The sequence below is a fragment of the Xenopus tropicalis genome, chromosome 7, assembly GCF_000004195.4.
Source record: "Xenopus tropicalis strain Nigerian chromosome 7, UCB_Xtro_10.0, whole genome shotgun sequence".
Classification (NCBI taxonomy): Eukaryota; Metazoa; Chordata; class Amphibia; order Anura; family Pipidae; genus Xenopus; species Xenopus tropicalis.
This window is the reverse complement of record NC_030683.2, coordinates 27,780,218-27,795,032: the sequence shown is the minus strand read 5'-3', so window position 1 is coordinate 27,795,032 and position 14,815 is coordinate 27,780,218. Positions and strand designations below refer to the sequence as shown.

Below are 14,815 nucleotides of genomic sequence, written 5' to 3'. Positions count from 1 at the left end.
TTGCTAGCCTGAGGATACCTCCAGCACCCAAAAACACACAAGTGGCTTAACTTTCTCCTGATGAAGTTGAAGGGACTGATGTGAATGTTGTACAATGGCTGGCTGCAAAGCGCTGTGTTCAACTAAAGAATAATTATACAAATAATAATTGTGCTTTCTTGACTTTGGATAGGCTCAACTACAGCCAGCTGGATTCCACTTATGCAAAATGTATCCCCTGCTAACATTAAGCAGTAAGCTACACAGAATCAGTTGCTGTTTGGCAACCTGCTAAAGCACTGACCTTCTGTTTGGGTATCTATACAGCTACAAAGAACCCCTCTGTGACACCCAATAGCTTTTCTATAGCATTATATATACATTATGTTCCTCTCCCTAGTCTACACTTTAAAGTTACACAGCCCTGCCCTGTGTGTAAGGGAACCAGTATCACCATTTAAAAAGAGTAACAGAAGTTGGATTTGTACTTTAGCACAATCCCGGTTATCTGAGTAGCGTTAAATAAAGGTTCGGGATGTCTGGGCGCATCCCCGGTTTATTATAAGCTATGGGAGTGGGAGAGAAGGGGGCGGGGCACACAGGCATATAGACGTCCTTGGAAGGATCAGTTCGCAGTCAGTCGAGCCAATCGCAAGTAAGTCGGACGGCGACGTGCATAGGCAGTGTGTGGCGAGTGAGGGCCACATTGGCCGATTAAACAGCTTTGTTTCCCTTTCCCTGCAGGGTGGTTGTACCTTCTGTGTATCTGCTCGTACTGTCAGGCTGCTGAAATGACCGGATCGGAGAAGAGTTTGGCCAAAGGTAATGAGCTGTTTTACAATAGCGCCCAACCGTGCCCTGATACACGTTGTGCTTCTATCGCTTTCCCTTTACTTAAATCGCCATAGCGCCGGTGCAATGACACTGTCTCTGTAGAAGGGCAGCTGGAGTCACAGCTTGGGTTTTGCTGCCATTTCTCTGCCCCGCCCCCTGCCCCGGCTGCGCCTCCTTACAGCAATATGTACTACTATTATACTTTTAGCGCTACTGTGTGCGCAGCTTTAGTCAGTGGGGCAATACAAGTATAGTACTGTATAGAGGGGAACGTTGCAATGGAAAACGAGCACAAGGTAACAAAACTATGGACCTTGTTAATAGGAACAGCAGGAAGGAGGTCTCTGCCTGTAGAGCTTACAGTCTAATTAGGTGGGTTACTTATTGGCACCAAGAGGAAGGTAATAAGCTTTGTAATGTACAATGGTTGGCGGGCAGGTCCTTAAGTACCAAACTGGTACATATTCCATTTACTGCTACAGGTTTATAGTGGCATCAAAACTGTTGAAGACTGATTGATTGAGAATTGGGGATATTGACTATATGGTTCATGCCAGCTAGAAAGTCAGTAAGGGTGAGGTTTGGGAGAAGCATTCATTTGCTATTGGAACTATGGCTTCTTCTAACTCTGTAACTTTCTCACGTACCAAGGGGGCACTGAACAAAGACTGGTCCTCTGAGGGGCTTGAACCAAGAAAGTCTGACAACCACTGGGTTATTCTATTCAGCAAATCTTCAATGCTTTGTTACCTTCCTTATCAAATATAATAATATAAATGTGTATTTTCAAAGCATGATAAAGCCAACTATGCATAAAGTGCGCTGACGTGGGTTACATTATAGTATGGGAAGGCTGCCATGTTCTACCCTGTTCCCAGGCATCGCCTGTGTCTGTTGAAGCTTGGTGCATAGGCAGGTTGGTGGTGCAGGGAATGCTTTGGAAATGGGCAGCACTTTGCTGTCAATTAGTCTGGGTGAGGGCAATTTAGTAGTTAATGATACTCCTCCCTGCCTGCAAACCTAATGATATCCACTGTTCCTCATGAATGCAGCTAATCGGCCCGTGTATGGGCAGAAACGAGCGGCCTGGCCGACCGATATCTGGCCTGAAATTGGCCAGATATTGATCGGCCAGGTTAGAAAATCCAGTCGGATCGGGGACCGCATCAGCTCGTTGATGCGGTCCCCGAACCGACTGCCCCATGGCCGCAACTGTAATCCGATCGTTTGGCCCCAGGGCCAAACGATCAGATTATTTTTTTTTTAAAGCAACTTCCTACCCGATATCGCCCACCCGTAGGTGGGGATATCGGGTAAAGATCCGCTCGCTTGGCGACATCGCCACCTTCATCTTCATGGCTGCAGCTCTTGCCAAAGTTTTCCAGTAACCACCTCTATGTAATTTATTAAGGGCTCTACCTCAAACCTGGAGGTTAAAGTATTGAACAGACGGCCCCCATCCAGTTTATAAACAATAGTTTTAAGAAATTCCAGTGCTCTACCAAAGTAGCGGACCCCTGTGCATCAATCCTCTGAGACCTCCCGTAGGTCAGGCAGTGCATTCAAAAAACGTAGTAAAAGAGGAGAGCGCACATAAACATAATTATGTTATGTAATACATTGGCAGTTACTGGTTAACTGTTGGAAAGCAAACATCTGACTGGTTACTGTGGGAAAACTTTGAGCTTTTCATTATCTAACCCTCCCTAGCATGTTTAACTCAGCGGTACAGTCTGCTAGTGCAATAGCCATGCTCTTCCTGTTTGCAATTCAGCCACTAAGCTCCACCCCCAGCCTGACTCGACAGAGGGCATTTTTGACAGGAATGGTTGAAGTTTTACATAACAGCAGCCACAGACTGGAAATACAAGTGAACAAAAAAAACATAGCACCTTTACTCTGTGTAAAAGGGCAAATATGTCTGTGACTTGTGCTTTTTATATACAGAGTACTTTATTTACTGGTGCTATTTCTCAACCACACATTCATTAATAATTGCTATAATACTAACAGGTTAAGGCATTCTGGGAGCTGTAGTTCAGCAACATCAGGATGTATTCTTAAAGCAACAGTGCTATAAGAAAAACATTTTCCCATTTCCCAGTTCTTAGCTGCATTAAAATATAATATAATCCTCCAGTGAGGATCCCTCCTGATCTTGCTCCATTAGGAGTTGGAAGCTTTATAAGGGCAGTTCACCTTTAAATGAACTTCGAGTATGATGTAGGGAGTAATAATCTGAGACAATTCGCAATTGGTCTTCATTTTTCATTATTTGCCGTTTTTGGATTATTTAGCTTTTTGTTCAGCAGCTATCTGGTGGCTAGGGTCCAATATAACCTAGCAACCAGGCAGTGGTTTAAAAAAAAAAAAAAGACTGGGTTATGAATAGCAGAGGGTCTGAATAGAAAGATAATTTATAAAAAGTAACAATAAATGTGTAGCCTCACAGAGCAATAGTTTTCTGGCTGCTGGGTGTGCAGTGGTCCCATTTGAAAGCTGGAATGAGTAAGAAGAGGAAGGCAAATAATTCAAAAACTATAAAAAAAAAATATTAGACCAATTGAAAACTTGCTAAGAATAGGCCATTCTATAACATACTAAAAGTTAACCTGAAGGTTGGCCCTGAAAATATTATATTATTATAGTGAAGCCAGAATGACTTAATATTCTCTGTATGTAAGATGCCTGACACAAAAGGTAACCGGTTTGCCAGGTGTTGACTGTTACCTCTGAAATATCTGAAAGCAAGTATGTTCTAATCTGTTAATCTACTGTATGGTTAGAGTCAGGCCTATGGTTACTATGGCAGTAGGCTAGCGATGCAGGCTTCTGCCTGCCCCTTTGTTCCTGTATTCTCTTTCTATCACTTACATTTGTTTTTTAGGCAGCCCAGCTCCGGGCCCAGTCTCTGAAGAAACAATTCGTGTGTACAGCATGAGATTCTGCCCATATGCTCAGAGGGCAAGGCTTGTTTTGGCTGCCAAAGGAATCAAGTAAGCACGTGAAAGCCTGTCATCTCTATTGAGGTCACAATCTGGGCATCTTCTACTAAATATCATTTTTTTTTTTGTAATGTACACTAAATACAAGGTGTATTACATTGGGTGATTTTGTTCTTTTTTTAAATGTTTTGGCTGGCATCCTGCCTATTTCTGTGTTTTCTTGCCTTCTGGCAAAAAGCTTTCCCTGGTACAGCCTGCTTGCTATATTTACTAAATCTGCTTAAGTCATTTAGGGATACATCTTTAAATTCTAATTTTAGATGAATGATGTAACAATACACAATATTAGCTATCATACTTTGATGGGATTAAAAATCGGACCAATCCTAGTGTGCTCTTTTGTATTGTGGCGCAGTGCCCTTGGGCTTAAAAAAGAAGTAAAGGTAAAAACTAAGTAAGCTTTATCAGAAAGGTCTATGTAAATACAGCCATAAGCACTTACAGTAATGCTGCACTGAATCCTCTATCAAAAGAAACACAGGATTTCTTGTCTCTTTTTTTGTAAACCTGATGTTCCAGTGTCTGACTTCGTCTCTCAGAAACATCCTTAATTCTTGGGGCCAGAGTCTGCGCAGCTCTTTCCTCTCTCCTGTTCCCCCCCCCTCCCACCAGAATGCTAAGAACTCCCTCCCTTAAGAATGTGTGATCTCAACTATAATGGCTAGAGAATGCAGGAAGGAAGCCACTTAAAATGGCAGCTGCTATCTTGAGCAAACAGAGAAAGCTTCTAAAGCTGGTAATGGTTTCTGCAGAATAAATATATTGTTCTAGGTGGCACATCTATTGGCAAATCTATTTGCAGTAAAATGCCAGAATGAGTTTCCTTCTCCTTTAACCTCCTATGCATTGCCTGCCTTCTTTGGTGAGCAAATGCTTTCATTGAATTTCAAGTACAAGTGTGTCTCATGGTACTTTCTTGTGTAGTAAGCTTTCAGGGGGCACTATATATCAACTTTTGGGATGAATTCCTTAGGGACAAAGAATGTCATAATTTGGATGATAGCTGTGGAGTAAACAGGAGCCAAACACCTATACAGCATCGGTAGATGCCAAATTAGTAATAGCAGGCTATTGACCTTTTAAACATTTGTCTTGAGATATGTATGCATATGTTATGTTAGTGTAGAATATACTAACAGGATTATAATATTTTTTTTAAGGCATGAAGTAATAAACATCAATTTGAAGAACAAACCAGACTGGTTCATTGAGAAGAGCCCATTTGGCCTTGTTCCATCTTTGGAGACTAGCAGTGGTCAGGTGATCTATGAATCTCCAATCGTTTGTGATTATCTGGATGAGGTTTACCCTGGGAAGAAGTTGACCCCTGTAGACCCCTTCCAGAAAGCCCAACAAAAGATGATAGTGGAACATTTTTCCAAGGTATTTTTATTAAAGTCTGTTTTTATTTGTAATTAGCCAGTAGAAGGATCTTGCTGCACCCAGCCCAATGTGGCAGAAGTCAATCCTTCTGCTATTTGTCCCATTCCTGCTGAGCAGGTACCACTGGGTTGAAGTGCAGCTTTAGGGGACTTTTGGGCAGAAATATTTTGGTTCTGCAACTCTATAGTAATACTGATACGTTCTTGTGGATTTTCATAGGAACATATCAGTAGAGCTTTAAATCAATCTTTGAGTAGATACCAGGATTTTTTGCAATATCTTTGTATAAAGAGAGGCAGGAGAAGTAGTGGGTCTCTGTTTTGGTAGTGGAGTAAGAGCAGCAAGGACTGGTTGGAAAAGTGTAACACCTGATTCTTGAGTTTAGCCAAGATGAGGCATGTAGCACATAAATATCATGATAGTGATTCCCAAGACACAGCTAAACAACCCTAACCCTGAAAGCAGGATAGAGTTAGAGTTTTTTGTACTAATAAATTCCACATTTGGCTAAATCAATTACCCATAGTAATTGTGTGTCTGATAAATATTATAATGTCCCTTTTGTTTCAGATCTCAACATTGTTCTATAAAATATTGTTAGCCAAGAAAAATAATGAAGATGTATCGGGTGTGAAAGCAGAGGTCCAGGAGAAGTTGGTTAAACTTGATGAGGTAATACTATTGTTACACTGCAGTAACAATTTGTATGTATGCATGTATAACCTAATTTATAAAGCACTATATGAATTTGCAGGGCTGTACAATTTTAGTGTTAGTGTGTAGAAAATGGGAGGAGAAGCATAATAATAATAAATAACAATCATAGTAATACATAGGTATAAATATACAGTGGTAACATACCACGTGCTAAAAGGCACAGTAGGAAGGAGGTCCCTGCCCATAGAGCTTACAGTCTAAGTAAGTGAATAACATACAGACACAAATTGTAGGGAAAAGTGTACACAGATTTGGGCATTGGCCCTTAAAGGAGAAGGAAAGGCTAAGTCACTTGGGGGTGCCAAAATGTTAGGCACCCCCAAGTGACTTAGATCGCTTACCTTTTACCCCTGTACGAAGAGAACAGCACCAGCCCGGGGTAGCAGCGAGCGCTTCCTACTTCCTATTCGCTTGCGCGCACATGCGCAGTAGAGTGAAAAGCCGAACTTAAAGGAACAGTAACACCAAAAAATGAAAGTGTATAAAAGTAACTAAAATATAATGTGCTGCTGCCCTGCACTGGTAAAAGTTGTGTGTTTACTTCAGAAAGTCTACTATAGTTTATATAAATAAGCTGCTGTGTAGCCATGGAGGCAGCCATTCAAAGGAGAAAAGGCACAGGCACATAGCAGATAACAGATAAAACACTATTGTATTCTACAGAACTTATCTGTTATCTGCTATGTAACCTGTGCCTTTTCTCCTTTTTTCCAGCTTGAATGGCTGCCCCCGTGGCTACACAGCAGCTTATTATATAAATTATAGTAGTGTTACTGTAGCAAACACACCAGTTTTACCAGTGCAGGGCAACAGTGCATTATATTTTTATTACTTTAAAGCTCTTTCATTTTTTAGTGTTACTGTTCCTTTAAACAAGAAATTCGGCTTTTTACTCTACTGCGCATGCGCCGGCCAACAGATTTCACCGGCAGAAGAAAAAGGAAGCGCTCACTACAAGTACCCTGGGCTGGTGCTTTTTTCTCCTAACAGGGGCACCAGCCCAGGGTACAAGGTAGGCGATCTAAGTCACTTGGGGGTGCCTAACATTTTGGCACCCCCAAGTGACTTAGCTTTTCCTTCTCCTTTAAGTGACGGTACTGGACCAGACAAAAGATGTTCTAGTGCCCCAGAAGGTAGGCTCTGACTTTTGTATTGAAGAAAGGGAGCGAGGACTGTAATGTGAGACAAATCAATCCAGTAATTGGTTTTCAGTAGATTTTTATGTATGAAAAGGATATAAACTGGTGTTGGCTGGCAGCTGTAGCTCTAAAACAGCAGTATAATTCTAATGGGACATTGTTTGTTTCCTGTAGCAGATTCATGAACCCTTGAGATTTTTGTTTTTTTTTACTAGCATGACCCACAGAATGGCGACACTTAAAATCACAGCTGTGAGCAGCCACAGTGAAGAGCCAAGCATCTCCCTCTTGGCCCTATTTAGTCAGTGGCACCCCTTCACACAAACATTTCCCAGGGGCTGTGAGCATTAGTGGTTGGCATAAAATGTGACAAAAGTATAGTGTCATTCTCCTAGTGGCATCACACATTACTACCTTTATCATTTCTGTAGCACATTACAATAATATTACGTCAAACAGGATGTAAAGTATGATAAATTGCAAACTAGAGTTATTAAATGAAACTGACGCCCTGCTCGGCAGAGTTTATAAATCACAGGGCTGGGAAAAATTGACACACAAGGTTGTTGGAAAGAATCAGTGATTTGTTGCATTTGGTATGTTGGCTTCTGAGTTCATCAAACAGCCTTCTTTGTTTGCTAGTTATGAGAAAACCATTGCAGTTTATTTAAACAGTGATCTTGATTGGTGTTTTATCCCTTTAGAGTCTCAGATTCCTTTAGGGTAGACTTTGATACTAATGCATTTTCCCCCATTCTCAGATCCTGGCTAAACAAAACGGCCTTTTCTTTGGTGGAAGTGATGTTTCTATGGTTGACTACATGATCTGGCCATGGTTTGAACGGCTCATCATTTTCGATTCAAAGGAGTAAGTGAAATCATTTATAAATGCAGACATAATACAGGGGCATTTATACCATAAGGATGGTGAGCTCCTTCCTTTAAGTAGCCACCCCTAAAAGGTGTGACTTAAACCTAACTTTTAAACAGCAGGTTATGCCCTTACCAATGTGCCAAAATGTGTTAAACAGTAATCTGCAGAGCATAAGCCTGCCTAGCTCTCACCTTCTTATCTTCCACAGAGGGAAGGAAATGGGTTCAGTATTCTGCAGAGCATAAGCCTGCCTAGGTCTCACCCTCTTACCTTCCACAGAGGGATGGAAATGGGTTCAGTATATAAGAAATAGGGCAGTATGGGGTAGCCAGGCTTCTCCACCTTTATGTGACAGATTGGCTCAAATGTAATGTTTTGTCCAATATTAGTTGTGTTCTTTATAGTTAAGGTTTTGGGTTAAACTTATGTGTAAAGATTAGATTTGATGCTAAGGGGCATATTTATTATGCTGTGTAAAAAACTGCGAGAAAATTCGCCACACATCGCCAGGCTTCGCCGTGTAAAAATGGCGTAAAAACGGCGTAATTGTTTTACGCGTTTTCTCTTCCACCGGAACTCATGGAAAATAACGGTGTAATATCCGGCGTTCAGATGGCGATCTTTACCATTTATTTTACACAGCTTTTTACTCCGTTTTTTTGGCGAATTAGTTTTACACAGCATAATAAATACGCCCCTTAGTGTATGGTTAGACAAATTTAAAGGGAGAGTACAGTTACACCTCAGGATAAAACTGAGGATGGTAACAATGACCTCTGTTACGCAAGTAAAATTTTGTCAGGTTTATTCTTTTGATTTTTCAGGATAAATGTACTTCAAATTGATTTGACTCAAATTGACCTGTTCCAAAGATTGGTCTAACATGACATAGAAACTATGTTTAAAAAACGTTATGATTTGGATAGTGGAGGTACTGCTTACAGCAGGGGAATACAGGGCATTGAGATCACTAAGTGAAAACAAAAGGGTGGTAGTGAATATGGAGGATAAAAGGGGCCCTGCAATGGTATGGGATGCTTCAGCTTATAAGTCTGAAATAATGAGACCGTTTATGGATGAGGAGACTGATAAGTGATAATTGTCAGACACCACGAGTTTCAGAAACAGCTGAGTGAATTATTGTTATTGGCATTCACTGTAGACAGTATTGACCAAAGGGAGTATGGTTTATGAACTGTACCAATCTCGTTATACCTATTTTTCATGTGTTCCCGAAGGTACAGAAGCCTCTAGTGGATGTGAAATAATGCCCCATCGTAGTGGGCGTTGGTGCATAAAATGAAGGTTTTTCACAATATGTAGATAAAATACTCATGCCCCTGCAGTTGCAGCTCCCATCTTATTTAAGAGATACCAATGTGTATTAACTAGCTAGCAGATTTGTGTTGGAAGCCATCTTATAGATGGCTGTAAATGCCCTGTGTTTTTCTATACAACATAACATAGGCTATATATATTCTATATGGCATTGGATCACAAGAGCTAATAGGTTTCCAGAGGCTCCGATTTAGTTCATTTTGGAGTTAGTATATATTTTTTATTAAATTCCAATTTTTTTTTACTACATTCCAATTATTGTTGTTTTGATGGAAAGTTTTATCTCCAAAGGAGTGGAGTATTAGGTCGTAGTAATGGACTGTACCTGATATATCAAACAGGGCAAGGGATCCAAAAGTAGATTAAGATTTTGCACGACTTATGGGTGGGATGTATATAAAATACAGTTAGTATCTGTAAATATTGGGGGGTACTCCTACAGGACCCAATCCTGGAGAAGATATTGGATAACATTTTGCATCTACTGTTCCAAATTTAAGGGGAAGAATTAAAAGAATTGGAGAGTGGGTAGTAGGGCAGAGGGAGCACTTGCTCTAGGAGCCCTATGTCCAGGGATCGGATTCTAAGCCTTTCTATGTGAATTAATCTTCCTTTTATTTCTGTTTCCATTCCACAGTTGTTTGAATAAAACCCCACACATTGATAAGTGGTATCAACAGATGCTGCAGGATCCAGCAGTCAAGGCCACATATATTGAACCAGATCTCCTGTTAGGCTTTTTCAAGCTATACAGCCAGAATGATGTGGAAGCCTGTGATTATGGTCTCTAACACTTTCTTGTAATATACAGTACCTTGTTGCTGACTGGGAAATTCTTTTGCACTTTGCTGTAACTATTTTTTTAAAACCCAATAAAGGTGCCTTTCAGCCTGCTGTTATACGTGTACTTTTTTTCTTTAATGCAGACTTGTCATTACTTTTGAGGGGGCCTAGTTTATTGATGTTAATCCATTAAACCCCTTATCCAGTGTACTGTTTAACAAGAAGTGGGCAAAATTGCAGGAAATATTAATCAGTGGTAGAAGCTCTCTTCATAATCCCAAATATTGGATAAAACACCAGAAACCTGAAGTCAACAATATAAATGAGTGATTCTAACAGATACTGTTAACCTTCCAAAAGACTCCTTGTCTTAGAGCTCCAATGCAGGAACCCCACATTTGACTACAGATGCAAAAGGATTGTCTAGTGGAAATCATCCCTACTAGCACTACTTCATATTATAGTTACTGAGACTACCATGCCATATTTACTTGTCGATATTATTCTATAATGAATTTCTTGTAGGTTTAATGCATTTGGCTTTTATTGTGTGAAGCCAAGATGTACAGTAGATCAACATCTACTGATGTAGATCAACAGCAGTAGATCAATGGAGAATCATCTGGCATCAACTGGGGCACTGGACCCAGTTGGGAGAACGTTTTGCTGTACAGGTATGGGACCTGTTATCCAGAATACTCAGAACCTGGAGTTTTCCGGATATGAGATCTTCACTTAATTTGGATCTCCATACCTTAAGTTTACTAAAAAATCATTTAAACATTAAATAAACCCACTAGGATTTTTTGCTATCAATAAGGATTAATATCTTAGGATCAAGTACAATATATTTATTATTACAGAGAAAAAGGAAATATTAAAAAAAAAAAATGTAATAATGTCCTTAAAATGGAGTCTGGATAACGGGTTTTGGGATTATGGGTCCCACACCTGCACTGTGTTGCTTTAAATATCCACCTCTCATTATACATAAACCTCTGATAAAGTGCTGGAAAGTGTTGGGTGCAACAGGCCAAACACTAATTAACATAACATTATTAAACCTAGTGGTGAATAATAGCACTTGGAAATGTTGGGACACATAAAAATGTTGATATATAACTTACACAGCTTTCTTTAGTGGAAAGGCAGACTTTTTAATATATGACTGTGAAGTCATCCCTGCTGCAATAGTCCATTGCCAAACAAAGATGGTGCTGAGTCTGAAATGAGGCAAAGGAAAGAGTTTTTCTCCCTTGGAACTAATTCAAGGACTCTCTTATCTACTTCTGAAAAATAAAAATACAGAAATAAGCAGGTGATCTTTTACCTATTTGTTAAATGTAACTGACCAGCCTATTGGCCTTCCATTTAAATGTCCAAATTGCACAATGTCCAGTTTCCATACCAAATGACTGGATCATCATCGATTTAACCTTTGTATGGTCACATTAAATATATGGAGGTTGGAAACAGACAAGGAATAATTATGTTTGTTGCCTCTTTACTCACCCATAAACACGGAAAACTGATTTACCCAAACGTCAGCACTTTTTTTAATGAAAGTCATAGCTTTCCTACTTTGAAATTTATATTGATTGATTTTGCCCCCAAACCCAATAGAGGTGGTGATTGGGACTGTATGCTTTTACAGAAGGAGGTATTTTGAAGTAGGTCTGTGGCCCCTCGGGCAGTGCTGTCCTAAAGCGATTTCACCTCATCTTTGCCTATTATGTCATGTGTCTTATTTACAATAACAGATAATTTGCTACTATTGGATTCATCACTGTCTTCCTCCTCGCTACTTGATCTTTTTTTATTTATACTTTATTTATACTTTTTATTCCTCACTGTTTGCTTTTTTATTTTCTAACTTTTTAATATTTTCTCAATTTCAGTAATAAAAAGACAAAATGTGCATATTATAAACAACCTGTTGTAAAATTATTTGCAAACACAAATTCATCCAAGTCCATTTACTGCTGACCCAAACCTGCTTTTCATATGCAAGTTTTGATATCTAACTACCTTTATAGTACAGATTTCTGGGCTCCAGCGCAAAGGGCAATGTATCTGTATTAGCTTGGAGAATTTTTTAAAAGACTTGAATCTTCTTCTCTTTTGGATCCCTTTTGCCCATTCAGTTATAGAATACCTGCTTCATATATCAGATAAAAATTCAAAAGATGTAATATACTTACACAGTGAAGATCATCATCTACAATATCAGTTCTGACATCTGAATTCTTAATTTCAAAGAGTAAATAAGTAATCATCATGAGCAGTGTTTGATATAAAAATTAGTACCGTATATACTCGAGTATAAGCCGATCCAAATTTAAGCCGAGGTACTTAATTTTACCTAAGAAAACTGGAAAAACTTATTGACTCGAGAAATTTCCATCTGGATAGTGGTTGAAAGAGTGCTATTATAATGTTATTATAAACATGTAACCATAGGCAACACTTCAAAACATAATATACCTGTCCTAAAAAGACCTGCAATTTTCTCTGATACAACTGGTATTTCAGGTACCTCATCACTTTTCTCCTTACCATTCTCAACAAAGTATAAATGTTTTTGAAAGAACATACAATCCAGTGTTAAACAACTGAGGATGCAGTTCCCTTCTTTTTATTCTTAGCTAATATCCCTTAATTTGCTTTATTTATTTTTTTTGCTTTAATAAGGATTTAAAAATAATAAAAACACAAGGAAACCACAAGCAGACGAAAATGTAGGCAGGCTTGGATATGAATGTGCAGCCATGTTGTTCAAATGCTAGAGAAATCTGTTTATAATAAACCTGTGCTTAATAATTCTGTACATACTAAAACTGTGGTACGTTTTGTGTTTGCTCGAAACACACCGCTGAGCAGTTTCTTCAGTGTTATTGAATGCTGCAATGTCATTGGTTAAATAGGTAGCCAGGCCTGTACCAAGCATGGCAGGAAAATGGACCATATAAGACAAGCATCATCCTTGAAAAGACCTAGGTATTTGTATAGTTATACATAGGAATAGTGCCATATCATTGGTCAGATGGGAAGGCCTGTGATTTGGGGGTAAGTGAATAGCAGATTGAAGGTATAAAATGTTAACAACTGCTTGGTACATATTTGTCCTTTGCCACAATGTACCGCAGAGTAGTTTTATATTACTAAACGGGGCAAACAGGGTGGAAACAGATGACAACAGTTCAGTACCTATGAAAACCCATACAGTAAATACATGTTTTGTCTTTTTACACAGGATGTTGTTGAGAAGTTCTCTGATAGTATGGAATGGAGACATGTCACTGGTCAGATGGGCAGGACTATGATTTGGGGTAGATGGATGGAAGATTAAAGCTCAACACCCCTAGGTGCCTGTTTTGTTGCATTTGGTCATTCCCGTATGGAGTACTAAATGTGATTGGTCAGATAGATTAACAGGCTGCAGTGAGCAGAGGGCCAACGTTTCTATGAACTCCTCTTGGGTGAGAAGTTGCTGCATTCCATTCTAAATGAATTAAATGTGATAGAATGAAATTCCATTGTGCGCAGGACCATTTTTCATGGTGGTCCAAGATCACTTTACTTGCCATATTTTATAAAAGAGAGGATCATTTTTCTACATAAAGCTAAATATATATATATATATATATATATATATATATATATATATATTCACCAATTGGGCAACACTGTTGATAAATATAGCATCTGTCAATCAAAGTTGGGATAACACCCACACATCATTAAAAATAATATAGCCAGTCCAATATTAGATGTTGTACTGCAAAAGGGATGTCATTTTGTCTCCAGAAAATCTATGACTGAGAAACATTATAGAAACCCCAGCATGATCCATACCATAGGCGGATTTTCAATAAGGCTAGGGGAGGCTAAGCCTCCCCAAACCTGCTTTGGCACCTTAAAAAAAACTAAAAAAAAACCTGGCTCTGTTTCTGCACTGTCCTTGGAATCCACTGTCCTGTCTCTGCTCTAAACAGTTGTGCTCTGATTGGATCTTCCTTGGATTCTCCAATCAGAGCACAGCTTTCTTGACAGACAGTAAAATTGACCAATCAAGGCACAGATGCAGACAGCTTAGGAGATCTTACAAACTGAAGGCAGCGCAGAAATGAAGACTGAAAAGAAGAATCTGCAGCTGTAACTTTACCTGAGAACCAACTTTGAACTTTTGCTGCAGATTTCATCCCACAGGCACTATACTGTATATGTTCTAAAGGCTGAATCACTAGCTGAAATTAAATTGTTTTTTGTCACCTGACATCTATAATATCCCTATCCCCTATCCTAACTCATGGATGGTAAGTTAACTCTTTCCCCCTGAAAAAGCTCATTGTGCTGTTATATATTTGTTGTTGTTGTTTTTTGCACTTTCTATTTTTTTTTTTTTTTTTACTTTTGTCATTGTTTTGTTAATTTCTAGTTACAGTGGAGCCAATGTATCAGTGCCAGTGTTATAGTGCCAGGGCCTGAATATCTGCCATCTATACCCACTGCTTCTCACTGCGTATAATGTGCTGGTTTTGTAAATACAGACTGCATCTCACTGTATATAATTATTATTATTATTAACATTTATTTATAAAGCGCCAACATATCCCGCAGCGCTGTACAATAAGTGGGGTTCATACATTGGACATACAGAGTAACATATAAAGCAACCAATAACCGATACAAGAGGTGAAGAGAGCCCTGCCCAAAAGAGCTTACAATCTACAAGGACAAAGGTTTGAGACACAGGGTGTGGG

General features: G+C 39.2%; 1 protein-coding gene across 2 annotated transcripts; it reads left to right on the top strand.

Moving 5' to 3' along the window:
* Positions 1–536: 536 nt before the first annotated feature.
* Positions 537–10,165, top strand: gsto2 (glutathione S-transferase omega 2). Of its 2 annotated transcripts, XM_012966444.3 has the most exons (7): positions 537–634; positions 724–801; positions 3,701–3,809; positions 4,979–5,201; positions 5,772–5,873; positions 7,819–7,925; positions 9,907–10,165. In XM_012966444.3, the coding sequence occupies exons 2-7, from the start codon at positions 771–773 to the stop codon at positions 10,058–10,060; spliced, it is 726 nt and encodes a 241-aa protein (XP_012821898.2). In that variant the 5' UTR covers positions 537–634; positions 724–770; the 3' UTR covers positions 10,061–10,165. The 2 variants fall into 2 exon arrangements, with proteins under 2 accessions (XP_012821898.2, NP_001005086.1); NM_001005086.2 differs by lacking the exon at positions 537–634 and having other exon boundaries at positions 700–801; positions 9,907–10,164.
* Positions 10,166–14,815: the final 4,650 nt, after the last annotated feature.

Bases quoted from the DNA above. Each gene is read 5' to 3' on its own strand.
- gsto2 (XM_012966444.3), top strand. From the start codon at position 771: ATGACCGGATCGGAGAAGAGTTTGGCCAAAG. The intron at 3,810-4,978 runs GTAAGCACGTGA...ATTTTTTTTAAG, and splicing joins TTGGCTGCCAAAGGAATCAA to GCATGAAGTAATAAACATCA. The intron at 7,926-9,906 runs GTAAGTGAAATC...TCCATTCCACAG, and splicing joins ATCATTTTCGATTCAAAGGA to TTGTTTGAATAAAACCCCAC.